The following is a 27,729-nucleotide window of genomic DNA, read 5'->3' on the forward strand; positions in this document are numbered from 1 at the left end:
GAGCATAGCTCCTTCATCAGGTGATATAGATATAGATATAGAGAAATACAGCACAGAACAGGCCCTTCGGCCCACGATGTTGGGCCGAACTTTTGTCCTAGGTTAATCATAGAATTTTGGACACTAAGGGCAATTTATCACGGCCAATCCACCCAACCTGCACATCTTTAGACTGTGGGAGGAAACCGGAGCACCCGGAGGAAACCCGTACCAGAATGGATTGTGAATTTTGAGTCACCAAATTCAGTCTGCTCAGCGGTACATTTATGATAACAACAGCTTTATGTCAATGACCCCAAAACTTTAATGAATTGTTTTTCAAGTTTAAAAGAAAACACTTCCAAGATTCCAACACAAAAACATTTTTTTAACAAAATGAGAAAAGCTGCAGATGTTGAAAATTAAACAAAACTCAAAAATACAGGAAGTACTCAGCACATCAGGCATTATCAGAAAATGAATATTTGGATGCGGACCAGCTTTTACGAAGGGCCTGCACCCAAATGGTTAACTTACCTGATCTCTAGAGATGTTGCCTGAGCAGGGCAGAATATTTTCAGGATTTACAATTTTTGTTATGCAAATAAAATCAAAATTGTCATGACCAAATGTGGCAAATACTATTGCCAGAATATAATTAGTGATGAAAGAATGGGACATTTGCTACTTGTTATAAATTCAAAATGTTCAAATTTTACTCAGATCCAAGTAATTACAAATACATGAACAAGCAATTCTGACAACATTGCAACATATGTAGATTTCCATTCAGGTGCAAAAAGAAAAAACATTCAGCACAATTTACTGAAAAAAATCCCATTCAATGCACTTCTAAAAAATACTGCAATTTGCTTACAGATATTGCACAGTGTTCAATAAGGTTAGCGGTCTCCAGAAAAATCTAATCAATTTAGACTCTAGGCTACATCTTTTAAAATGGGCACCTGAAGAGTCAACATCTCAGATCATCTAATTTATGGTTGCTTTTATAATTTGAAAGCACACTTCTTCATATTCTCTAGAATCAAGCCCAGGTTGACATCATTGCACAGAGTCATTTCAAATCTTTGACATTAAGAGCCAGATATGTTCACGTTATCTTCCTTCCCTGACCACAAAAAGGATACTTCAACAAGCTAATATATTTATATTCACATTCCTCGGTAAATTACTAGTAAGCAACCAGCTATTCAGAATTTCCCAAGAACAGATTAAGGGAATAACTGCAGAAATATTATTCAGACAAATCAAACATTTTTTTCTTTGGCTGGCAATTTCAAGCTTTGCTGCATACCAAACACTTGTGTGCTCATATCACAAAATAATACTGTGCAGAGAGGTCCTTTGGCCCATCGAGTCTGCACAGACGCATGAATGACACCTGACCTGCCTACCTAACCCCATTTGCCAGCACTTGGCCAATAGTTTTGAATGTAATGACGTGCCAAGTGCTCATCCAGGTACCTTTTAAAGGATGTGAGGTAACTTGCCTCCACCACCCTCCCAGACAGTGCATTCCAGACTGTTACTACCCTCTGGGTAAAAAGGTTTTTCCTCAAATCCCCCCAAAACCACCTGTCCCTCACCTTGAACTAGTGTTCCCTCGTAATTGACCCTTCAACCAAGGGAACAGCTGCTCCCTATTCACCCAGTCCATGCCCCTCAATCTAGTACACCTCAATCAGGTCGTCCCTCAGTTTTCTCTATTCCAGCGAAAACAACGCAAGCCTATCCAACTGCTCTTCGTAACTTAAATATTCCATCCCAGGCAATATCCTGGTGAATCGCCTCTGCATCCACTCCAGTGTAATCAGATCCTTCCTATAATGTGGCTACCAGAACTGCACATTGTACTCCAGTTGTGGCCTCACCAAAGTTCTATACAACTCCAACATCCCTCAATTGATAAAAGCAAGTGTCGCATATGCCTTTTTCACCACCCTGTTAACAAGGTCCCTTTGTTCCTCGGAACTTCCCAGTGCCAGTTTCAATATGTGATTCTAGTTGAATCGGGATAATGTTTTATTAATATTAGTGGCATGTAACTTCAATTTCAAAAATCAACGGTTTGTTGCACTTTATTAAACAAGTGCTTTTTATGTACGTTCAAATGACATACACAGCAACATATAGTTGAATTTGATCATAGGCAAAACTACTTTGGCAGAGGGCACTTAGGCCCAAAAGTGAAAGATTAACCAGAATAATGCCGTGTATTTCAGTATTCTGTTTCTTATATGGTTAAGTGATAAAATGAGATCAACATTTCTCAATGAGATGCAACCTCAACAATCCACTTGCAGAAAACCAACTCCAGAAAGTGGAGAAAGAAAACTGCAGTTGTTTTGTGCATTTCCTGGTAAGCAGCTCAAAAGTGGCAGAGACCAGGAAAAGATGAATGACCCCTCGTCTTGTTCGAAAAGCACGGGCGGGAAGGAGGAAAAGGAAATGCAATACCTTGCAACTAATTTTGGTCTACATATAAATGTTCAATTACTAAGTGGTCCACTTTTTCCGAAGATCCTTAGCTGTATCGTAATCAGCTACATTGAAAAACTTACATGCCCCCCTCATACCATCAATGAATGTAAATCCTGCCGATTTAACAGTCAATTCTAAGATTAATTTTAAATATTAAAAAAACAAAGTATTACAAGGAAACAGAAGTCAGCAGTCTGATCTATTACTTTATAAAGAACTCCCCTTCAAATCAGAGCTGCAGTCATATTACTTCCGCTCAAGGGATCTGTCACATACACTAAAACATTGCATATATTTTGAAAAGCACATGTGGGAAATCTGTCATTGGAAAAATGCTAGAATCCATTATTAAAGAGGTAACAGCAGTACATTGAGAAAATCACAATACTATCAGGCAGAGTTAACTGTTTGTGAAAGTGAAATCATGTTGGACAAATTTATTAGAGTTCTTTGATGATGTAACAAGAAGGGTGGATAAAGGAGAAATTGGTAGATGTAGTGTATTCAATTTCCAAAAAGCTTGATACGGTGCCAACACATAAAAGATACACAAGAGCACACGTATGTGTTGGAAGCAATACAGTAGCATGGATCAAGGACAGACTAACAGAAAAAATGGCAGGATAAATCGGTCAGTTTCAAAATGGCAATCTGCAAGTATTGAGTGCCACAGCTATCAATTCTGAGGCAATCAACCATTTATAATCTATATTAATGATTGGATGCAGGGACCGATTGTATTGTAGCCTAAATTGCAGCTGATATGAAGACAGGTAGGAAAACATACTATGAGGTGGATATACAAAGTCTGCAACAAGATAGAGTTGTGTGAGTGAGCAAAAATCTGGCAGGTGGAGCATAACGTGGGTACATGTGAGATCCACTTGGGCAGGTAGAATAGAAAAGTAGAATATTTAAATAGAAAGAATACTGTAGTTCAGAGGATTCTGGATTGCCTTGTAGATGAACCACAAACGGTCAGCATGCAGGTACAGGCAAATAATCTGGAAGGCAAATGGAATGTTAGTTTTATTGAAAAGGAAAGGGAATGGAGTATAAAAATAAGGATGTCTTGTACAATTGTACAGTAAGAAGTCTTACAACACCAGGTTAAAGTCAACAGGTTTGTTTCAAAATCACTAGCTTTCGGAGCACTGCTCTTCCTTACATTCACCGGAAGAAGGAGCAGTGCTCCGAAAGCTAGTGATTTGAAACAAATCTGTTGGACTTTAACCTGGTGTTGTAAGACTTCTTACTGTGCTCACCCCAGACCAACGCCGGCATCTCCGTACAATTGTACAGGGCATTGATGAGACTACATCTAGAGTTGTGTGTTCTGTTTTTGTCACCTTACTGAAGGAGGGATGTATTTGTATTAGAAACAGCTAAGAGAAGGTTCACTCGGTTGATTCCAGAATGAGGGGTTTTGTTTTAATAGCCAAGGTCGAGTAGGTTGGGCCTATACTCATTGAAGTTCAGAGAATGAGAGCTAATCTTATTGAAACATATCAGATTCTAAGTTGACTCGACAGGGTAGGTACTGAATGTTTCTCATGGGGGAAATCTAGAACTAGGGGACACAGTTTAAGATGGAGATGAGAAGTAATTTCTTCTCAAGAGGGTTGTTAGTTTTTGGAATTCTCTTCCACAGAGAGAAGCAGACTTGGTCATTGAATACATTCAGGGTTGAGTTAGACAGATGTTTGATTGACAAGGGAGTCAATAGACATGTACAGGTTGTAGGAAGGACAGTGACCATAATCAGATTAGCCATGATCTCACCGAATGACAAAACTGGTTCAAGCGGCCAAACAGCCTTCTCCTGCTCCTATTTCTTATCTTCAAACAATGGAGAAGAAACCCCCCCCCAAAAAACAACTGCAATCTCAACGATCATGTCTTCAGACCATTTACTTGTTGCACAGGAAGTGATGATCGAAGAAGCAAGACTGAGACCATGCTTTTAAAAGTTATTCTGGGACAGTCATAGCTCAATTTCTCTTTGTAGTAAAATCATAACCTTGTCTAAAAACAAAAGGCAGTAATTTCATGATATACCTTAATTTTTCTTTCCCCATAGAAATCTTTTCTGCTTGCAAACATCTGCAAATGCTGAGAAATACACACATGGAAGAGTTCTAAAAAATATTTTACAAATGAAATTGTAGCAATTTAAGCCATTTGTTTTTTTGACTACAAAATGTCAAAATTAAATTCAGTCGGTTGGATTTGCTCATGTACCTCAAATTGCTCTGGGAAACATTCAAGTTTTCTTTTAAGCATAAGAATGTAGAACATCATAGCTTGCCGTTCTCTTTTCATGGACAGTATGACATCATATGCTAATCTCAGTTTCTTCTTTTCTATTTCCAGGGAGAGAGCTAGGTTTTGATTGTTCGCTTGGATACTTTTTATAAAGGAGCTCTTATCTGTTAAAAAAAGAAGTAAAAATTGAAAAGGGCTGTTAAAAGTTGAAAATTAAAGTTCAGAAGAAATAAAACTGCATGCTCACTTAATGCTTTTGTTTTACAGTCAAGGTTTGCTTAGTCCTGTTAATTTTAGTTTGATTCTGATTGCGTTTCTCTTTCATTCGTTCCTTGATAGCTTCCAGACTTTCCTGGAACGAAATCCTTTGACATCGTTCAAAAGCCATTTTCTTTCTTCATCCTTCAGAAGCTGTTAGCAAAATTGTGAAGAAACATTAAAGCATCATTGGGATATGTGAAAATCTGAAATGAGAGCACCAAATGAGACCAGATCCATACTCCTTCTTGCACTAAAAGCACAGAAACCCTTTCATCATCTTTCCCATTAATTACTTTTACCGGAACCTAATTTTAGGTAGTGGGCAACGGTATGGTAAGTGCAAAAGTATTCAAGAGACAGAGGAACTGAGATTTCTGCTTCATCTTTAACTACTTTAATATCATTAGCTGAGCTGCCTCTTCTCTATTTTGCCTTCCCTGGTTTAGTGCTTTATACCTGTTTGCATTAAAATTTCATACAACATAGCTTATGTAAGTGGGAGGAGCAATGAAATAATTCTGTAATTAAGAGTCTATTCCAATTGCATTCTCTCTCATAAGGTAGCAAAAACAAATTTGACCATTTCGCACACAGTTTCTGGATACAGTATGTCCTCATTAGGAGTGGTGGTCCCATTCCTGAAAAATGCAATTTTAAGTGCAACTTAAGTGAATCAGATTTTGGCATTAAAACCATTAGCTGGCAAGTGAGCTCTGATCTGGGCTTTGCAATGTGGAATGCATTTTGCCTTTGTTTAATTGAAAAAGGCACAATATATGGACATTTTTTGTTGGCAGAGGATATCGCCCAGTGTATGAAGATATTCAGGGATGTATTCAGCTTCTATTCTAGCACCAGTGAGCTATATTGGGAGCTCAACATGATGATCTTAAATTGTTTAGTGTAACTCTTTGCACAACCAGGATTATTCAGTAAGTGCTGTCCAATTGTGGAATCCCATCTAACAGGAGACATTCTTTTTTGAATTTTGTAGGCACAGGCTGTTGATCACAGTCAATTCTGCCTGTTGCAAACAACCAAAGGGACACTGTTTGATACACTCTTGGTACATATAACCTATATACTTTGCATCTTACAGGACAATTCATATGCCACATTACTCATTGTGTGTTGTCTTTCTGGCTCGAAGGCAACATCCTGCAAAATGAGAATATCACTCATGTGGCGACTGTCTAGTAACAGCGTGAAACCCTTACCCCCTGGGTAACACAAGACAGATATTTTTCAGGACTAAAAGCAACAGTCTTAGGCCCATTCACGAGTTGCACGATATTCAGCAGTGATCTGATCTGGGGTAGCCATTATCTCCCAAGATAGCTTTGATGCACCCTATTTGAGGATCAGGTTTGCGCGGTGAGCATGGTAACGACAAAGTAGGAGACATAAAAGCTACCCTGTGGAATAAGGGTGTGGTAATACCACTGTATATATATATGTGTGCCTCTATTAGGGGATGTACAATAGTACCTGCTATTACAGGTTTGTCGGTAAGCCTCTGCCGGCTAGCTCCGCCCACAGGGAGCAGTATAAATATCCATGAGGTCTCCTGAGCTGCCATTTTACAGCTCCACTTGAGGGAATAACATCTCACAGTAATAAAGCCTCTTTTGTACCATTTTGTGTTTGTGTGTGCAATTGTTAGCGCATCAAAAGGCTATCCCGATCAGATTATTGCTTGCCACATGTTGTGCCAATTTTATGAATGGGCCTAAGGATGCCACTTCAGATGACAGAAAGTGCATCATTTAGCTCAGATTACTATGGATGGGTAACATTTGAGTAACAGGTGAAGCTAGCCATTTCAAACTGCTGCTATGCAGTACCAACACAAGTGATGATCTCCACTAACAAGGCACTGCTGGCAAGCCACAAAAGGCACTCTGCCTAACACAAATGAGTAACATGGTATATGAATTTCAATGCCAGTGTGATAAGAGTCATAGGAGGTCCACAGCACATAAAAAGGCCTTCGGCTGATCACATCTGCACCAGTTAAAAACAATCCAACTATTCTAGCCCCGATTTCTAGAACCTGGCCCAGCCTTGGCATTACAAGTGCACATCTAAATACTTCTCAAATATTATGTGGGTCTCTTCCTCCACCTTTCAGGCATGAGTTCCAGACGCTCACCACCCTCTGGTCCTGCCCTTTCTATGCCCCCTGATCAGTAATCCCTCCACCAAGGGGAAAAGCTTCTTCCTGTCTACTCTATGCCCCTCACCATTCCCAAGTATGCAAGTCCCACTGACTGATAGATCATACCAAACATGTTAACTGGCCTATTCCTATGTACAGGTCCCTTTGGCTGCTCCGAACAGCAGAGTACTGACCATACTCAACCAGATCCTGTTTGCAAAACTGAGAAGAGTGTCCAACATTAGATGTGGCTCTGCAATTGTTCAGCAAGTGCTGTCCAATCCAGAGTGTGCTCAGAAACTTGGGCTCGCAATGTGGTTTACTTACACTAGAAGCTATATATATTATACACAGGACCCTGCCCTCTGCTATCAAGGAATATGTACAAGCATTGAACTTTTTCCAATTCAACAAAAGTATGGGAGAGCGGTTCCCTGGTGTATTTCCTACGGCAACACCTTGATCAGAGTACTCTTGTCAACCAATCAGCAACCCTTCCTCATGCAATATAAATTGCTTCCTTTGAAATTTAGTCTTTCTGCGTCTGTACTGATGAGTACAAATCGACAGCACATCTCTTTTTTCAGCAATGTTCTCACAACCTTCTGATTGTATGATTAAGAGAATTGCTTTTGCAATATATTTGCTTGAATTCTTTCACTAGAGGGCTAACCAGAACAGTTCAAACTGTAGTATTCTACCTCCCAAGAACAACTTTTGTCCATGGCATATAGAGGTACAATTGCTCTGTCTACTTTAAAAATTTACTTCCATCCTCTGCATGTAACCACATTTCTGACATTCCCATTACATCATTTGGTATTTCCATTACATCATTGTTTTCTACCTTTGCAGCAGCATGACAAATACAGACATGAAAGACCAGCTAATCAATCAAACCTGACCCAAACAATGATTCCCCTCAACACTGCGTATCAACAGCTGCCATTTAATTTCCTGAGACAATCCTAGTTAATTCAGAGAAAATAGGACTCCCAAAAATTCCTTGCCAGCTTAGAAACATAAAAATGGTACAGTGCAGAAGGAGGCCATTTGGCCCATCAAGTCTGCATCTACCCTCTGAAAGAGCACCCAATCCATGTCCATAACCCCATCTAACCTGCACATGTTTGGACATGTGGGAGGAAACCAGAGCACCCGGAGGAAACCCACGCAGATACAGGGAGAAAATACAATCTCCACACAGTCACCAAGTCCGGAATTAAACAAACAACCCTGGTGCTGTGTGCTAATGTGCCATCCCAAGAATGATCATAAGCAAGTCCCAGGAGATAAGGTCAGTCCCACCTACCTTTTGTATTCAGCGTTACCAGTATTTTTTCAGGAACACATTCAGCTCCCTTTTAAAATTCTACAGCAAGTCTACACTTAGTCCAAAAGTTTACAATAATCTTGCTTATCCTTGCATAACTTTTGTTTTCTTCAATGTAATTCAAATAATCCATCCCCATGAACACAATCTAGCATCTTCATTATTTTAAATACAAATGGAATCACCTACAGTTTTCTAGAGTATGGGTTACTAAACTATGTTTTAATTAGTGGCCCTCCTGTGAACTTTTTTCAGAGTTCTCACCATACAAGGGAACCAGAAGCGGGCACAATATTCTAGAAATGAAAAAATGAAATGAAAATCGCTTATTGTCACGAGTCGGCTTCAAATGAAGTTACTGTGAAAAGCCCCTAGTCGCCACATTCCGGCGCCTGTTCGGGGAGGCTGTTACGGGATAGAGATAGAGCCCAACAGAAGTTTTGTGCGATATTATGATCCCCGACCAGACCCTAACAATTTCTAGGATACTGGACAGAAACTCCAATATTTTATATAATTTGTAAGACTGTGAGGAAAAGATATTTCACTCCAGGAGTGACTCCACAAACAAATAGGGATATGGTATACTAAAACAAACTTTATTACTAACACAAGATTAAAATAATTTTATCATAAGAAAATAGCTTACAATTACCCATTAAACAATGTCTAACAATGACAAATTATACACTAACTCCACTCAAGCAAAACCCATCTTAGGTCAAAGTCCACTTATACATACAGTTAGCCAACCCAAGAATACTTGCTGTAAAGTAATTATGATCCCGGACCAGACCCCAACAGTGGCTAGGATAGTGGACAAAAACCCCAATATTTTGTAATTTTGTAAGACTGAGGAAAAGATACCTCACTCCAGGAGTGATTTCACGCAAAATAGGGATATGGTATATTAAAACAAACTTTATTGTGATGAATGTAGAAATTTCAGATATAGTGCATTACAAGTATGTGGTTAAGTTAGGGTTAATAGCGTGGATTCCAGTGAGGTTGACTGCTGAAGTCATATTTCTAAAAATAATTTTGGTTTGAAAGACAAAGGTTTTAGGAGCCTGAGATGCAATTAACCATCGTAAAAACTTGGGCTAATGCAATTTTATTTTTATTAAGGGGAGTTATTTTCTCAAAGAATAACTCTGTAAAGCAAATATTACTCGTGCCATTGACATTTAAGGTGGATTGAGAGCCAAGATGGTTTATTTTTCTGTTGTTGAAGTGGGAATAAAGATGGCAAAGCTATTGTATTCATTATTTCTTTTTCTAATTAAAGGAGCAATTTAGCATGGCCAATCCACCTACTCTGCAGGGTGTGGGGTGAGACCCACTCAGACACGGGGAGAACGTGCAAACTCCACAGAGTGAGGCAAGCCAGGCTCAAATCTGTATATTCACTGTATTGAGTAGTATTGTTTAAGGGGTAATTGTAAACTATTTTCATGTGATGTTAAGATTTTAATACTGTGTTAGTGATAAAGTTTGTTTTAATGTACCTATTTCTTCGTACAATCACTCATGGAGCAAAATATCCTTTCCTCACAGTCTTACAAAATTAGTTCAGTATCCTAGTAACTGTTGGGGTCCAGTCTTTTCACTGTATTAAAATATCTTTAACATCAGACAAGAAATTAGCATAGTTACCTGTTAAACAATGCTAATCAATATAGTGACACAATAACTTATCTTTACTTCTACTCCAAACAGAACCATCTCAGATCTCAATCCACATTTAAATAGTTAGTCGACCCAGGCATACATGCTTAAGAAGTGTTCTTTGAGACTTAAGGACCTGAATCCTGTCAGAACAATGCAGGATTTCTAACTGAAGTCTTCAGAAACAGTATTCATAGTTTGACTTCCAGAACCAACTGTCTGTCTCAATTCACTTTTGAAACTGCCCATAGCGTTCACAGGCAAATATGCTTCTGCTCTGTCCTCAGTCAAATCTTTAATCAAAACTAAACTGCTTTTTTACAAAATGCCTGGTACTCTAGCTCCTCCCATTAATTATATCTTACTAAACTGAAACACAATACACCTAGTTAACTACTCCATAGGGAACCGTCTTAATCACAACAAATATCCATTAGCCCAAGCTAATGCTTTAATTGCACCTCTTGCTCTCAAAAATAGTTGCCTTTTAAACTAGGATTTTTTTAAACACTACTGCAGCAGTCATACACACACTAACCCAGGCTTTTAACCCTTGACGCACCAACTACATATACAGGTTGAAAATCCCTTATATCCAAAATCCTTGCAGACGAGTGTGTATCGGATTTCAAGAATTTTTTGGATTTTGGTATATATTGAGCAAGTGTAGCACGCGTTGGGAACTGCGCTTGCATGGTGCACTGCGTTGGGAACTGCGCATGGGCGATGTGCTCAAAAAAAGTGCAGATTTCAGAATTTTGGAAAAGGGATGCTCAACCTGTAATACAGTGTCTGAAATTCCTACCTTCATTACAAGATATCTTGGATAAATCGCTTTGAGAGAGAGATCCTTCAGGAACCAGCTTGCAGATTCTTGCCCGTGTCAAACTACTGTTTAACTTCCCAGCATTTGGCAAAAAGCTACCTGCCTGTTCACGTCCCCTTTCAAAACTGAACTGAAACTCAACACCTGACTGCTTCAGCTCCTGGATCCTCCCAGTAACTGCATCATCGTATTAAAGCAAAACACAATGTCTCTAGTCCCCAGGGAACAAACTCCATATAAACAAAATTCCATTTGCCCAATTTTATAATGCTTTAATTATCCCTTTTGTAGCCACAAAGTCTGGCTGTCTTTCAAAGCAGGATTTTTAAAAACATGACTGCGGCACAGTCATGTAGTAACCCAGCTTTTAGCCCTTACTGCACTAAATACATATAATCTGGAATTCCTACATCTCTACAAGGACATCAAGGTGCTATTTGTTTTACGCATCCTTGTTATCTTTACATTCACTACTATATTGACACTGGCTGTGAGCCTTCAGCAATTCATGCACAATAACAACTATGTCATTTCCCTAATTAACAGATTTTAAATTTCGAACTCAACATGGTATACACATGCTTGCCATTAGACCTACACATTTGCATATTATATTTATCTACATTTAATGCCATCTGCCATATTTGTCTTTTAAACAGTGAAATAATAGATTTTATCATGTCATTGTGCCAAATCCACACTATATCAACATTATAATTAAGGATAATTGAAATATTTCTTTACTGATATCCAGTAAAAATCTGAGGGTTTTAAAATGGTGGGATTAATTTTGCCATTAAATCTGTCATTAAAAATCTATTATCTTCCCACGTAAATTAGGGATGTGCACCATGTGAGATATACACTGTGTGCCATACATACACTGTGTGCCATACATACACTGTGTGCCATACATGCAAACCAGAAAACAGGCCTTATTTTGAGCACACAAAGGTTTGCTCTATTCAATGCCTACTGAGGTGTTGCAATTATAATAATTGTAATCTTTGAATGTTACTTTATTACATCAAACAAAAATTGTTTTCATACAGGTCAGCTACACTTGAAAATATATACTGATCGTTTGGTACATTATGATTATTATAGGCAGCACGGTGGCTCAGTGGTTAGCATTGCTGCCTCATGGCTCCGAGGTTCCAGGTCCGATCCCGGCTCTGGGTCACTGTCCGTGTGGAGTTTGCACATTCTCCCATGTTGGCGTGGGTTTTGCCCCCACAACCCAAAAGATGTGCAGGGTAGGGGGGGATTGGCCACTCTGAATTGCCCCTTAATTGGAAAAAATGAATTGGGTACTCTAAATTTTTTTATTTTTTTTTAATGATTATCATGACCAACTTTACTTTTAATCCTGGATTGTTCAACTAGATGGTTGGAGAATTCGGATGGAAGGACAAATTTGCAATTAAATCATATCCATTTAACTTTAATTAGAATACGAAAGTTAGTAGGTTTGTGGAAGTGCTATGCACAAAAGTTGTAAAGGTAACAGTGGATTGTCATTTAATTCAGCAGGAATTTTTCTTTTTGACTTATTTTTAGAAGTGATATTTAAAATAAAATCTGACTTATTTGAATTTAGCCTGGTTTGAAATATCCAATTTTCCCTCTGATGCATTCATGATTTTTGATGCAAAAATGATAAACACCAGCAGAATACCTGAGCAACCAACAAGCTCATTACAAAGTAAATTATTTTACGGAAACTGAAAATGTCTACTTCACTGTCATGTCTAAAAGTTTTGGGGAATCATTTGTTGCCGATTTATATTTGGGCAATTCCTAATAAATATTAAGTTCCACTGTTATTTCATGGGATTTCACTAGTGTTTTGGAGAACTAAATTCAAAAACTACATCTGTCTTTTGTTAACAAGAATAATTAATGGCTTTACAGCTGATATATTTATCTAGCACTGCATGCCAAAACTTTATGCAAACAGCTAATTTTATCCCACATGTGGCAGATCAAATGATATAACCAACTAATTTATTTTGGCAATGTTAGTTGAAGGAAGACACCAGCAGAATGTTCTGGTCTCTTCAAACCAGTGCACGTGACCTTGTAAATAAATTTGATCCAGCAGGATTAAGAGCCATCAAATGGGATATGCTTAACATACTTGGAGCATAGCTTCTCCAATACTCTCGGGCTTTTTGTGACAAAAACACTGATTGATATAATATCCAAACATGCCCCGCTATTGAAGTCATCACTTTTATATAGCTGCCTCAGGACTACACTGTAGTTTCATCCTACCTTACAGTTTAGATTCTGTGCTCACTGGTCACTATACTGACAGCTGCCAATGAGCTTTTGCAGGCTTTGAGCCTTTCATCAGGCGTCTAATTCAGCATGGCTTATCTGTGAGCAGAGCAAAACAAAACTAGACTCTTCAGCCAGTTTGAAAAATCTTCATTAAAGTGCATGGCCTAAACCAGGAATTATAAATCAGATTTAAATGACACATAGAAAGCAAAAAAAAAATTGGGAAAGAAAGATGGGATTAAGATAGAGACAGACAGAGAAACTGAAAAAATTTATATTTCCAACAGTAAATAAATTCTTAAGCAATGTGTCATCAAACTTGCATAGAAAATAGTAGGCCATTTGGCCGTTCGAGCCTGCTCAACCATTCATTATCATGGCTGATAATCCAACTCAATAGTCAAATCCAACCCCCATTTCCTTTGATCCTCTTCGCCCCAGATCCTCTCCCCTGCTGCTTCTTGAAAACATAATATTTTGCACCCTCAACTACTTCCTGTGGTAACAAATTCACAGGCTCACCGCTTTCTGGGTGAAATAAATTCTCCTCATATCTGTGCTAAATGGTCTATCCCGTATCCAAAGATTATGACCACTAGTTCTGGACACCTCTACCAACAGGAACATCCTCCTTGCCCTGTCTAATCCCGTTAGAATTTTATAAGTTTCTATGAGAGCCTCCAGCGAATACAATCCTAACCGACTCAATCTGTCCCCATACGTCAGTCCCACCATCCCAGAAATCAGTCTGGTAAATCTTTGCTACTCTCTCTATAGCAAAATCATCTTTCCTCAGATAAGGAGACCAAAACTGCACACAATATTCCAGGTGTGGCCTCACGAAAGCGCTGTATAATTGCAGCAAGACATCCCTGCTCCTGTACTCGAAACTTCTCGCAATGAAGGCCAGCATACCATTTGCCTTCTTACCTCCTGCATGCTTACATTCATTGGCTGGTGTACGAGGACATCAAGGTCTTGTAGCACATTCCCCTCTACTAATTTATGGCCATTCAGATAATAGTCTGCCTTCTCGTTTTTGCAACCGATGTGGATAGCCTGCATTTATCTAAATTATACTGCCATTCATTCGCCCACTCACTCAACTTGTCCAAATCACACTGAAGGATCTCTGCATTCTCCTCACAGCTCACTCTCCCACCCATCTGCAAATTATGGCCATCATTTTGTTCCCTCATCTAAGTCATTATATATTGTGAATAGCTGGTGTCCTAGCACCAATCCCTGCGTACCCTACTCGTCACCGCTTGCCAATTTTAAAGACCTTTTTATTCCTATTCTTTGTTTCCAGTTTGCCAACCAGTTTTCTATCCATCTCAATACACTACCTCCAATCACATGTGCTTTAATTTTACACAATATCTTCTGCAGAACTTCGTCAAAAGCCTTCTGAAAGTCCAACAACATCCTGTAGCTTCCCTCATCAACTCTATTATACTTGGAAGAATTCAAGTAGATTTGGCGAGCATGATTTTCCCTTCATACATCCATGCTGACTCTGTCTGATCCTACCACTGTTTTCTAAGTGCACTGCTATAAAATCTTTGATAATGAATTCTATAAATTTCTCCACTACTGATGCCAGATATACTTGTCTATAATTCCCTGTTCTTTCTCCACCTTCTTTTTTTTTTAAATAGTGGAGTTACATGAGCTACCCTTCAATCTGCAGGAACTGTTCCAGAGTATATGGAATCCTGGAAGATGACCACCAATACATCCACTATTTCTAGAGCCACTTCCTTAAATACTCTGGGATCTAGATTATCAGCCTTCAATCCCAATTTTCCCAACACCATTTCTCTACTAACATTGATCCTTTTCAATTCCTCCCTCTCACTAAACCCTGCTTTCCCCAACATTTCTGGTATCTTATTTACACCCTCATTTCCAAATACAGAACCAAAAGTAAGTGTTTTGCATCAACAAGCTGCACTGCAGCATTTTGTCAAGTCTTCTTTGATGGCACCTTCCAAACCTATGACCTCTACCACCGAAGGCTAAGAAAGGCAGGTGCATGGGAAGATTTGATAGTTCCCCTCCAATCAACACACCACCCTCACTTGGATTTATATCGCCGTTCTTTCAATGTCACTACGTCAAAAGCCTTGAACTTCCTTCCTAACGGCACCTACACCAGATGGACTCCAGTGGTAAACACTAGTTCCCAGATGAAGCAGCATATCAAATTCTGGGCACCACAGTTTAGGAAGGATGTCACGGCCTTAAACAATGTGTCACCACCATAATGTGGTGCTAAAGCTTTAAAGTTCCAATGATCCTGGGCAATGATGTTGCAAGCATCTTGCTCCTGGTAGGGTCATCAATGCCAGTAAGGTTGGCAGGAGCTGTCAGACAAAGCACAGTCTAAAAGTCCTTAATGGCAGAACAGGAGAAGGAAGACTGTGAATCTCAAAGGCTGCAAAGACAAGACAAGACAATGGCCACAGTAGCAAGGTGGTCCCAGTCACCGTGGTTTGACAGTCACTAAAATCTGACCACCAACCGGTCAAGCTTATGTGTACAATGGCGGTGCCTAGCCCCCATGTTAAACAAAGTCACACAGGTTTCGGCCAATGTCCACCAGCCAAGTCTGATGCAAAAGGCAGATTGGCAACAACGACAAGGCATTTTAAAATTTGCCCATGGGATATGGCGTAGCTGGCTGGGCCCATCCCAGAGGTCATTTGAGAGTCAACCATATTGCTGTGGATCAGGCAAGGACAGCAGGTTTCTTATCCTAAAAGACATTAGTGACTCAGATGGGTTTTTAGGACAATGGATTTAGAATTTCAAATTATTTTTCATTTAATTCAAATTTCACCGGTGGTGGGGTTTGAACCTGCATCCCCAGTACATCATCTTGAGTTTCTGGATTCCTAGTTCAGTGACAATATCACAATGTCACTGCCTCCATGGGAAACCCTAGTCAAGAATTCTGCACAAGCTGCATGAAGGCCATTGGATGCCTGTGTTGGGATAGAGTTGTCTTTGAGCAGCAGCATCTGTACTGAGCAGTCCACTTCAGCATACCCTTTACTCATCCCAAAAGGTGAGGGGACTAGAAAGGTGCCATTAAAAAAAAAAGGCTGACTACCCTCTCCTGGCTCAAGAACCACACACAACGAGATCACGATTTTATAGCCAAAGAAAGAAAACACTAAACTTTTCAAGTTGTAATGCAAGAACGCACATGGATCAAATCCTGCAATCCAGATTCAATGGGACAACCTGCCCTTCAGATATGGAGGTCAAAAATTAGCCTGTTCAGTGACATGAAGAATGATGGGTGAAACCCATGGCCCCGAGTCGACATCATCCTCAAACCAAGGGACAGCAGATGACATGGCCTTCGCAAGAGTATGGAATGGTTTCAAAGTTTACATATTTTAGTTAAGTGAAGAGACTAGCGAAACAGCGATTGTTCGCCTCACGGTAGGCAAGATTTGATAAATGTGTGCAAAATCTTAAATGGGTTTTTCTTTCCTGTATTTACTCTTTCAGTGGCAGAAGGGTCAGATATCAGAGGACACAGATGCAAAGGTAATTAGGCAAAAGACCAGAGGCAACGTGATAAAAATAAATTTCAGAGCAAATTATGATCTGGAGCGCACTACCGGAAAGGGCACATAGAACATAGAATGCAGAAGGAGGCCATTCGGCCCATCGAGTCTGCCCTCACTTAAGCCCTCACTTCCACCCTATCCCCGTAACCCAATAACCCCTCCTAACCTTTTTGGTCGCCAAGGGCAATTTATCATGGACAATCCACCTAACCTAGGCAGTTGAAGCAGATTCAATACATTGGATGTTTACTTGAAATGTAAAGATGTGCTGGGCTGTAGGAAAGAAAAGCAGGGATAGAGATAGAGAAATACAGCACAGAACAGGCCCTTCGGCCCACGATGTTGTGCCAAACTTTTGTCCTAGGTTAATCATAGAATTTTGGACACTAAGGGCAATTTATCATGGCCAATCCACCCAACCTGCACATCTTTGGACAGGGAGTAGGGCAAATTGGATAGCACTTCCAAAGAGCCAACACAGGCATGATAGACCATAAGATGAGCAGAATTAGGCCATTCAGCCCATGGAATCAGCTCCGCCATTCGATCATGGCTGATATGTACCTCATCCCCATTCTCCTGTTTTCTCCACATAACCCCAATCCCCATATTTATCAATAAACCCCCTTATCATTCAAGAACACCCAATTTGTGCTTGAGGTGCTGTTACCTACAGGGCTACAAATACAAGCTGGAAGGCGGAATTAGACAGAATAATTATTTCTTAGAGCATAAGAACTAGGGGCTGCAGGAGGCAATTTAACCTCCCAAACATGCTCCACCATTCAATACAATCACGGCTGATCTCAACATGGGCTCAACTCCACCATCCTGCCCATTCTCCATAACCATTCAATCTACTACCAATTAAAACTTTGCCGAACTCCTTCTCAAATTTACTCACTGTTCCAGCAACCACACTTTGCAGTACCAAATTCCACAGATTCACAGCCCTTTGGGAGAAGTAGTTTCTCTTCATCTCTGTTTTTGTTACCTCTTATCCTGAGACGATGACCTCTCGTTCTACAAGAGGAAGCACCTGCTCCACGTCTACTTATCTATTCCTTTTATCATCTGATATACCTCAATTTGATCTCCTCTTATTCCTCTAGAAAGTATTGGCCTTAACTCTCTCTTCAGAAGACAAAACCCTCATCTCTGGAATCAATCTAGTGAACCTCCTCTGAACCGCCTCTGAATGCCATCTTTCCTCAAATAAGGGGACCAAAACTGTGTACAATACTCCAGGTGTAGTCTCACCAATGCCTTGTACAGTTGCAACACTTCCTTACCTTTATACTCTATTCCTTTAGCTATAAATGGCAACATTCCATTTGCTTTCTTTATTACCTGCTGTATCAAATGGCCCCCTGTCCTGCATCATATAATTCTATAATCTCTAACCTCCTCCAGGCTGCAATAACACACAATAGTGCATGCACCCAACAACGCCTGGGTCCTGTCATCCTGAATTCCTTCACCATTAGCCTCCCTTCCTCTTTAAAATCTCCCACTAGAACCAGTTCTTTGGGAGAGAGGGCAGATGTGTTAGGTGCTCAGGGAGCCCAGCAAACCACACCCACATGTTCTGGGCATGCCCATAACTAGAGGATTTTTGGAGGGGCGTAGCAGAGACGATGTCAAGGGTGGTTGGTTCCAGGGTTGAGCCGGGCTGGGGGCTCGCAATATTTGGGGTGGCAGAGGAGCCGGGAGTGCAGGAGGCAAAGAGGCCGGTATTGCGGCCTTTGCATCCCTGGTAGCCCGGCGAAGGATTCTTCTTCAGTGGAAGGATGCGAGGCCCCCAGGCGTGGAATCCTGGGTCAACGATATGGCTGGGTTTATTAAATTGGAGAGGGTTAAATTTGCCCTAAGGGGATCGGTGCAAGGGTTCTTCAGGCGGTGGCACCCGTTTCTTGACTTCCTAGCGGAGCGTTAGGTGATGGTCAGCAACAGCAGCAACTCCGTGGGGTGGGGGCTTGTGTAAGGGTTTATTTGTTTTTCTTGATTGGGCATGTATATTTGCCTATATGTTGATTATTTCTGTTAATGTATTACATGTGTATACAGGGGGGTGGGGGGTTTGGTTCTTATTTCTTTGTGCTTTTGTTGATAATTTGTGAAAACTTCAATAAAAATTACTTATTAAAAAAAAAATCTCCCACTAATATCACCATTTTAACGCTGTATTGCTTCACAATCTCTCCCTTTCCAATTCAGCATTTTCTTGCATCCCATGAAGCAACTTGGAAAAGTGTGCGCATTGAAGGTCACGCCATAATTCAATTCCCCTCAGCGCTGAACTATCCTCTGCTTCAGATGCTCATTCACTTCTCAAAGGGCACAAATCGTAATCACAAATTTGAATATTTACTGTTCTTTATTCTTTAATGGGATGTAGCTGTTGCTAGCAGGGCCAGCATTTTGCCCACCCCTAATTTCCAGTGAACTGAGTAGGCTGTTAGGTCATTTCAGAGGGCAGTTAAGAATGCAGCCATATCGCTGTGTCTAGAGTCACAAGTTGGCTAGAACAGGCTAGGATGCCAATTTTCTTCCCCAAAGTACATATGTGAATCAGATAGTTTTTTTTTTACAACAATTAATAGCTTCATAGTTACCATATATTAATATAAAACTATACGAGTTTCAATGATGCTATACACATTAGTGTGGTATTTTACAATTTTTACATTGTGATTTTATATTCCAAATCTATTAATCTTTATCAATAATTTTTATTCACAAGTCGGCTTGCGTTAACACTGCAATGAAGTTGCTATGAAAATCCCTTAGTCGCCTGTTCAGGTACACAGAGGGAGAATTCAGAATGTCCAATTCACCTAACAGCACGTCTTTCCAGACTTGTGGGAGGAAACCCACGCAGACACGCGGAGAACTTGCAGACTCCACACAGACAGTGACCCATGCCGTGAATGGAACCTGGGACCCTGGTGCTGTGAAGCAAGAGTGCTAACCACTGTGCTATCATGTCACCCAAAATTCTCCCAGCTGCTGTGGTGAGATTTGAATCGGTGTCCCCAGCAAATTGGCTGAATCTCTGATTTACTTGCCCAGTTATATCTAGGCCTCCATCTCTAAACTCATGTAATGTGTACAGAATGGGAAATTTAGAATCAATTGAGAGTTAGAATATGATGGAGAGAGGGATGCAAATGTTTCTTTTCTTGTAAACACGAGGTCATCAGGTTTAAAAATAATACAGTAAGAAGTCTTACAACACCAGGTTAAAGTCCAACAGATTTGTTTCGAATCACTAGCTTTCGGAGCACAGCTCCTTCCAAGGTGAAGGAAGGAGCTATGCTCCAAAAGCTAGTGATCCGAAACAAACCTGTTGGACTTCAATCTGGTGTTGAAAGACTTCTACTGTATTCACCACAGTCCAACTCCACATCATAGCTAAAAAAGAAGAAATCAGTACTTTTAAATGATGAAAAGTTGAAAATGTATTGAGGGTTGATGTACAGATACAGGAAATAATCAAAAAAGGCCAATGGGATGCTTACTAGCCATGTTACCTACAGGACTTAGGAATGGTATAATGATGGCCTTGGATATAGTACAGCATGGATAAATCGGAATGAGACAAATTCCAATTTAATTTACAAAAGACATCAGAGTTGTACTTATCTGAAACTTTTTATCAAATCACCCCTTAATCTTCTACGTTTTCAAGGTTTTAAATAAACTGATAGTGAAACTCATTCTGCTGGTTGGGGAATCCAAGACTAAGGAGCAATGCATAAAAATTAGAGCCTGGCCTTTCAGAATGGCTAGGAATCCCACTGCATACAGAGATAGAAGCCATGACGTGGAAATGCCAACTGGGGTGAGCACAGTAAGAAGTCTTGCAACACCAGGTTAAAGTCCAACCGGTTTGTTTCAAGCACTAGCATTCGGAGCCCTGCTCCTTCCTCAATTCACCCGAGGAAGGAGCAGTGCTCTGAAAGCTAGTGTTTGAAACAAACCGGTTGGACTTTAACCTGGTGTTGTAAAGGGACTGGCTTAGCACAGGGCTAAATCACTGGCTTTGAAAGCAGACCAAGGCAGGCCACCAGCACAGTTCAATTCCCATACCAGCCTCCCAGAACAGGCGCCAGAATGTGGCGACTAGGGGCTTTTCACAGTAACTTCATTTGAAGACTACTTGTGACAATGTGATTTTCTTTCTTTCTCCTAAGACTTCTTACTGTACAAAGATAGAAGTTTACCTTATTTCTACAAACAGCAGATACTGAGGTGGTTGTTAATTTTAAATTAGATTTGACAGATTGTTAACCAAACATATAATCGATATGAAAGTTCGTGTACAGACTACCCACGATCTTATTGTATGGTAGAAAACACTTGAGCGATTTTCGAGAAGTAGTCATTGGTGCATTTTATTGGTGCAAAGCAATCAGCACTCAATAAATAAAAACCTAATGTTTCACTCAGTTTTAATTATCAGCTGATTATCTTATTACTCCCGAATTGGTGGAAACACTTATCCCCTATTCCCTATGAAAAACCTCTAAAGAAATGAGAAATTTGCTCTGCTGCAGCTGAAATAGTTCCCTACCTATTCAGTTTTCCGACTGGCTGTTGCGCCCTTTAGATATATATGCAAATTCCTCCTTAGTTTTAGCTGACTAATGTTTCCCATCCTCAAAGTCGCTTATTTTCAGTAACGCGGAAAGGCACCAGAATGAAGAGTCTGTTACCGCCTGTGCCCAAGTGACATAAGGACTTGGCCAAAGGCAAAAACAGAAAGAACCCTATGTGGGCATAAGTGGACAAACACTCACTCCCCTCCCTTTACTATAGAGGTCGGTCGGGTCTCTGCGGATCGCGGTTGCTGTTGTTGTTTGTGAAGCGAGCAGACCGGAAGGACGCTGCTCCAGTTCTACGTTGGAAGACCAGAAAACCACAGCACATCCCGGACTACGATTCTCGCCGCACCGAGACACGGCGTTTCACTCAGCTCCAGCTCCCCCCTCCTCCACCCGGCGCTGTGTCCCACCTCCACCCGGTCCCGTCTCCCGCCTCCACCCGGGTCCCGCTCAGTGTCCCGCCTCCACCCGGGTCCCGCTCAGTGTCCCGCCTCCACCCGGGTCCCGCTCAGTGTCCCGCCTCCACCCGGGTCCCGTCTCCCGCTCAGTGTCCCACCTCTAGCCGATCCCGTCTCCCGCTCAGTGTCCCACCTCTAGCCGATCCCGTCTCCCGCTCAGTGTCCCACCTCTAGCCGATCCCGTCTCCCGCTCAGTGTCCCACCTCTAGCCGATCCCGTCTCCCGCTCAGTGTCCCACCTCTAGCCGATCCCGTCTCCCGCTCAGTGTCCCACCTCTACCCGATCCCGTCTCCCGTTCAGTGTCCCACCTCCACCCGGGTCCCGTCTCCCGTTCAGTGTCCCACCTCCACCCGGGTCCCGTCTCCCGTTCAGTGTCCCACCTCCACCCGGGTCCCGTCTCCCGTTCAGTGTCCCACCTCCACCCGGGTCCCGTCTCCCGCTCAGTGTCCCACCTCCACTCGGAGCCCCGGGCCTACCTGCTGCAGACTCGCGCTGTCCGATTGCAGATTCTAAACAACCGATTCAAATTTGGCCACCGCCGAAGCTGATTGGCTGTTGGTGAGCCGAGGACGTGACCACCAACGGCCGGTGCTCATGACGTCATGAGGAACGAGCTGGTGTGAGGAGTTTTTTCAAACGCTGTGAAATGGTCAGATCAGGACATTCAAAAGCCACAACAGGATTCAGGTCAAGCGGAGATGAAGGGAGATAAATGAATCGAAATGGGGGAGGGAGCAGAGGCACACTGTTCGGCCCATCCTGATTCTTCCATCCGGGTGGATTTTACAGATCCTCATTGTAATTCCAAATAGATCCTCTGAAATAATTACAGGAGTCTTATCTTTCAGTACTGCTCTATCAAGTGACAACTGTTGGTAGATGTTGGCTTCTGGATGTGCCATCAGGTCAGGGGCCATGGCTATTCTTTCAGGTGGACTTAGAACCATAGAAAAGTTACAGCACAGAAGGAGGCTTTTCGACCGATCGTGCCAGTGCCAACTCGAGGAGACCCAGGTGCCCTTTCTAATGCCACCTTCCTGCACCCGGCTCTTAGCCCTGGAGTTTATAGCACTTAAGGTTCAGATCCAGGTACCATTTAGAAGAGTTCCAGGTCTCTGCCTCCACCACCACCTTGGGCAGCAAATTCCAGCCACCCACTACCCTCTGTGTAAAAAAAAAAGTTCTTCCTCATGATCCCATTACACCTTCTGTAACTTATCTTGAAACTATGTCCCCAGTTCTAGAATCCTCTGCGAAGGGAAACAATTTTATTCTGCCATTGATGCAGAGCATTGGTTTCCCATTGGCTATGGCTGGTCATGTGCTTCTCGTCTGATTGGCTGGGACTAGTCATGTGACTGCTCACCAATTGGTCGAGAGGCAAGTAGACCCCGCCTCCGAGGCGGGGTATAAGTACCCAGGTTTCCCAGTGGTTGGCCTTTCTCTGCAGTCGACCACCGGGCTAACAACTAGCTGATTAAAGCCACAGTTTGGATCTTCATCGTGCCTCGCGTCCAATTGATGGTACATCAGTCACTGTCTGTGCGGAGTCTGCATGTTCTCCCCGTGTGTGCGTGGGTTTCCTCCGGGTGCTCCGGTTTCTTCCCACAGTCCAAAGATGGGGCTGGTTTAGCTCCCTCAGCTAAATCGCTGGCTTTGAAAGCAGACCAAGCAGGCCAGCTGCACGGTTCGATTCCCGTACCAGCCTCCCCGGACAGGCGCCGGAATGTGGCGACTAGGGGCTTTTCACAGTAACTTCATTGAAGCCTACTCGTGACAATAAGCGATTTTCATTTCATTTCAAGATGTGCAGGTAGGTGGATTGGCTATGCTAAATTGCCCTTAGTGTCCAAAATTGCCCTTTGTGTTGGATGGGGTTACTGGGTTATGGGGATACGGTGGAGGTGTGCGGTTGGGATGGGTGCTCTTTCCAACAGCCGGTACAGATTTGATGGGCCAAATGGCCTCCTTCTGCACTGTAAATTCTATAATTCTATGAAGTCACCCCTCAGCCATCTTTGTTCCAAGGAGAATAACCCCAACCTAATCGATCTCTCCTCGTAGCTACACCTTTGTAGCCCTACCAACATTATTATAAGCCTCGTCTGCTCTTTCTCCAGAGCAATAATGTCCTTCCTGAAATGTGACCAGAACTGCACACAATACTCCAGTTGTGGCCTCAGCAGTGTGGTACAATTCCGACATTATATCCTTATTTTTATATTCTATTCCTCTGGTAATGAAACAAAGCACTCCATATGTCTTCTTTACAACCTTGTCTACTTGAACTGCTGCCTTTAGGGGCCTGTGTACTTGTACATCAAGATCACACTTCATCTTCCAATTTATTGTAGTAATAATCTTTATTAGTGTCACAAGTAGGCTTACATTAACACTGCAATTAAGTTACTGTGAAAATCCCCTCGTCGCCACACTACGACGCCAGTTCGGGTACACTGAGGGAGAATTCAGAATGTCCAATTCACCAAACAAGCACGTCTTTCGGGACTTGTGGGAGGAAACCTGAGCACCCGGAGGAAACCCACGCAAACACGGGAAGAACTTGAAGACTCCGCACAGACAGTGGCCCAAGCAGGAATCAAACCCAGGACCTGGCACTGTGAAGCAACAGTGTTCCTTGACTGTTTGACCTCCCTAAATGCATGACCTCACATGCCGCTGTGTTAAAATCTATCTGGAGCTTACCGTCCACTGCACCAACCCATCAATATCGTTTTGGAGATTATAGCTATCCTCTACACTATCCACTACTCGGCTAATCTTTGTGTTGTCCGCAAATTTCCCAATCGTGCTACCCCCCACCAAGCCAAATCGTTATTATAGAACACAAACAATAAGGGTCCCAACACCAAGCCCTGTGGAACATCACTTGAAACAACTTAAAAGAACGCAATGCCATTTCAAAGCCAAGCAGGAGAGTTATCTTTGGTGGCCTGATCAACATTTATCCCCAATCAACATTACGTGAAACAGATTACATGATCATTCTCATATTGCCGTTTGTGGAAACTGTGTACAAATTCGCTGCCATGTTTCTTACATTCCAACAATATTTCATTGGGGGTCTTCCGGTGGCGCCTATGAAGGAATAAGTCGCACATTTGGTGGCTCCCGCTTGGGTCGGACTTTTGGACCTTTTCCCCCGATTTTCTACCGGACTTGAACTGTAAAACTGAAGACAGAGGCAATTGTATACTGAATTCCCACATCGGCGCATGGAGAGAAGGACTAGAAGTGCTCGTAAAGGCAGAAACAGACAGAGAAGGCTTCGGCTGAAGCTGCAACGGGAGACAGCATGGCGGAAGACCGGACCTCTGGTTTGTCGACACAGCGATCAACGGGGCAGCTGATGCAAGTGTAGGTTTTCCGTGCAAGATTCGAGTCTTTTACGAGCTGGGAAAAGGACTTTGAACTTTAAAGCAGTAAAAAAACAGCCATGTTTGGGGCTGCAGGACCTTGACTAAACTTCCCAGCAACCTCAGCCCTGTGTGTGTGTTTAGAGGGGCAACTCTCGAAATCCACAAGCAGCAGAAACCCAGACCCAAATTAAGCCCACCTGTTACCGAAGATAACGAGATTAAGCCCACGGATGCTTCAATGGGGACTGAAGATCACAGTAGCAGATAAGGCCGTAGCCTTTACTTGGTGTATAAAAAGGATGGTCAGACCTGCCAGCATTGCCTTGTTTTATGACGCTGCTCTCCTCGCTGCTGCTCATCATCATCGTGCTCCTGGTGCCTGCTTTTTCATTTGTTCCAGCACGCAGCCTGAGACGCACTGGGCAGTTTAAGTTTGAACTAGGATTGTGAGTATCCTCTGGAAGTTCGCGAAGTTCCCAAGATTACTATAGCGGATGAGGCTTTGGGGAAAGGGGGTTGCACGCATCTATCATAGTTTTAAGACACTGCTAAAATTGTGTAAAGTAAGCTTTTACGTGGTGCCTGTTTAGTATTCCTTCCATAGTCATAGTTTTGTAAAACATAAGGCATTCTGTGGTGTTTTCTAGCATTTGGTGATATTGACTTTGAACGTTTAAAAAAATACCTATATTAGGCTTTCAATTGGAGTCCGTTTTGAGTTTTCAATTCCTCACCAACGATCTCTGACCAAGTCACAATAGTGAATATCCCTTACCATAATTCCGGTGGCTAGGACCGAGGGGTACTCTGGGCGCCTCGAAACCGCCCACTCAGGAAAGATTGCCAGATAAAGGTGGGCAGAGACTTTCCTTTCTTCTCTCTCCCGGGGGCGCTGCTCAAGTGGAGTAGGCGCAAGGTGGTTGTGAGTCCACCGGTAAGAGAGAGAGGATCACCCGGGTAGTGGTGGGGCTTGGACAAAGGGGTGTCAAGCCCAATATAAGCCTGTTGGGTGGAGTTAGAAAGGGGGATCCCGCTACACAAGTTATTCAGTAAGGCTTTGCTAAGGAGAAACAAGACTGTTTGGACCCGATAAAAGAGTCGATTGAGCGGCTGGAGCTTCGATTGGACGCCCAAGAACAGGCGATCCAGAAGGTGGAGATGGCGCTGGCTGAGCAGGAGGAACATCAAACTGCAGTGGAGTTGGAGGTGGGGATGCTGAGAGGCCAACAGAAGAAGCTCCTGGAGAAGGTGGAAGACCTGGAGAATAGGTCCCACTGGCAGAACTTGAGAATCGTTGGGTTCTTAGAGGGGTCCGAAGGAGTGGACGCTGGGGCATACATCGCAGATATGTTAGAGAAGCTGCTGGGGGATAGGGTAATCTCCCGACCCCTGGAGGTGGACAGGGCTCACAGAACACTCGCGAGGAAGCCGTGAATGGGAGACCCCCCCCCCCCCCCCCCCCCCGAGGGTAATGGTGGTGAGATTCCACAGGTACTTGGATAAGGAACGCATTCTACAGTGGGCCAAGCAGACATGGAGCTGAGAGTGGGACAATAGTATCCTGCGGGTCTACCAAGACCTGAGTGTGGAGGTGGCCAGGAGAAGAGCAGGCTTCAACCGGATTAGGTCGATCATTCTTAAGAAAAAGGTGAAGTTTAGACTGTTGTATCCGGCCCGTCTCTGGGTCACGTACGAGGAACAGCACTTTTATTTAGAGTCGCCTGAGGACACGCTGGACTTGGTGAAAAGGAAAGGACTGGCGGTGGATTGAGAACCTTTGAACTTCGCTGCAACGTTCATGTGTTTTCTTTTTCTGGGCGGGCGAGCTCACGGAAGCGTAGTGGGGAGTGTGCATATGTTCGGTTTATCAAAGGAGTTGGGTTACAGAGTGTTGTTACTGGGGGGGGGGGAGAGGGAGGAAAATGTTCTGCTGACGAGGGAGGGACTTGGGCCAAAGGACAGAGAGGAGGTTGGGGGCGGATGCCGCCTGGGGGCTGGCTGGTGGAGGCGCAGAGCATGGGCCGGAGGTGGGCCCAAAAAAGGGGATGGCTGATCGGCAAGGGGGGGGGAGGGGGGGCAACTAGGCTGATTACCTGGAATGTTCGACGGTTAAATGGGCCGGTCAAGAGGGCACATGTGTTCGCGCATCTTAGGGGACTGAAGGCAGACATGGTAATGTTGCAGGAGACGCACCTTAGAGTAACTGACCAGATTAGATTGAGGAAAGGCTGGGTCAGTCAGGTCTTTCACTCGGGACTAGATTCAAAGACTGGAGGGGCTGCGATCCTGATCAATAAGCGGGTGGTGTTTGAGGCGGGTAGAATAGTTTTGGATGTGGGAGGTCGGTACATTTTGGTCAGTGGGAAACTGGAGGGGGTGCAGGTGGTATTAGTAAATGTGTATGCGCCAAACTGGGACG

At 42.6% G+C, this 27,729-nt stretch overlaps 1 protein-coding gene across 7 annotated transcripts in view; it reads right to left on the bottom strand.

The window, feature by feature from the left end:
- Positions 1-22,709, bottom strand: part of LOC119966346 (shugoshin 1-like) — a 45,510-nt gene extending 22,801 nt beyond the window's left edge. Inside the window, exons 1-4 of one of the 7 annotated variants that reach the window (XM_038797864.1) lie at positions 22,407-22,709; positions 5,012-5,157; positions 4,723-4,910; positions 4,540-4,593 (exon numbers count right to left, since the gene is read on the bottom strand). In XM_038797864.1, the coding sequence (XP_038653792.1) occupies positions 4,540-4,593; positions 4,723-4,803 (135 nt within the window). In that variant the 5' untranslated portion in view covers positions 4,804-4,910; positions 5,012-5,157; positions 22,407-22,709. Of the gene's footprint in view, positions 1-3,412; positions 3,447-4,539; positions 4,594-4,722; positions 4,911-4,993; positions 5,158-13,269; positions 13,344-21,441; positions 21,662-22,406 lie in introns of those variants that run through there. The other 6 variants (XM_038797861.1, XM_038797862.1, XM_038797863.1 and 3 more) reach the window with 6 other exon arrangements.
- Positions 22,710-27,729: the final 5,020 nt, after the last annotated feature.

The sequence above is a fragment of the Scyliorhinus canicula genome, chromosome 5 (assembly GCF_902713615.1).
Source record: "Scyliorhinus canicula chromosome 5, sScyCan1.1, whole genome shotgun sequence".
NCBI lineage: Eukaryota > Metazoa > Chordata > Chondrichthyes > Carcharhiniformes > Scyliorhinidae > Scyliorhinus > Scyliorhinus canicula.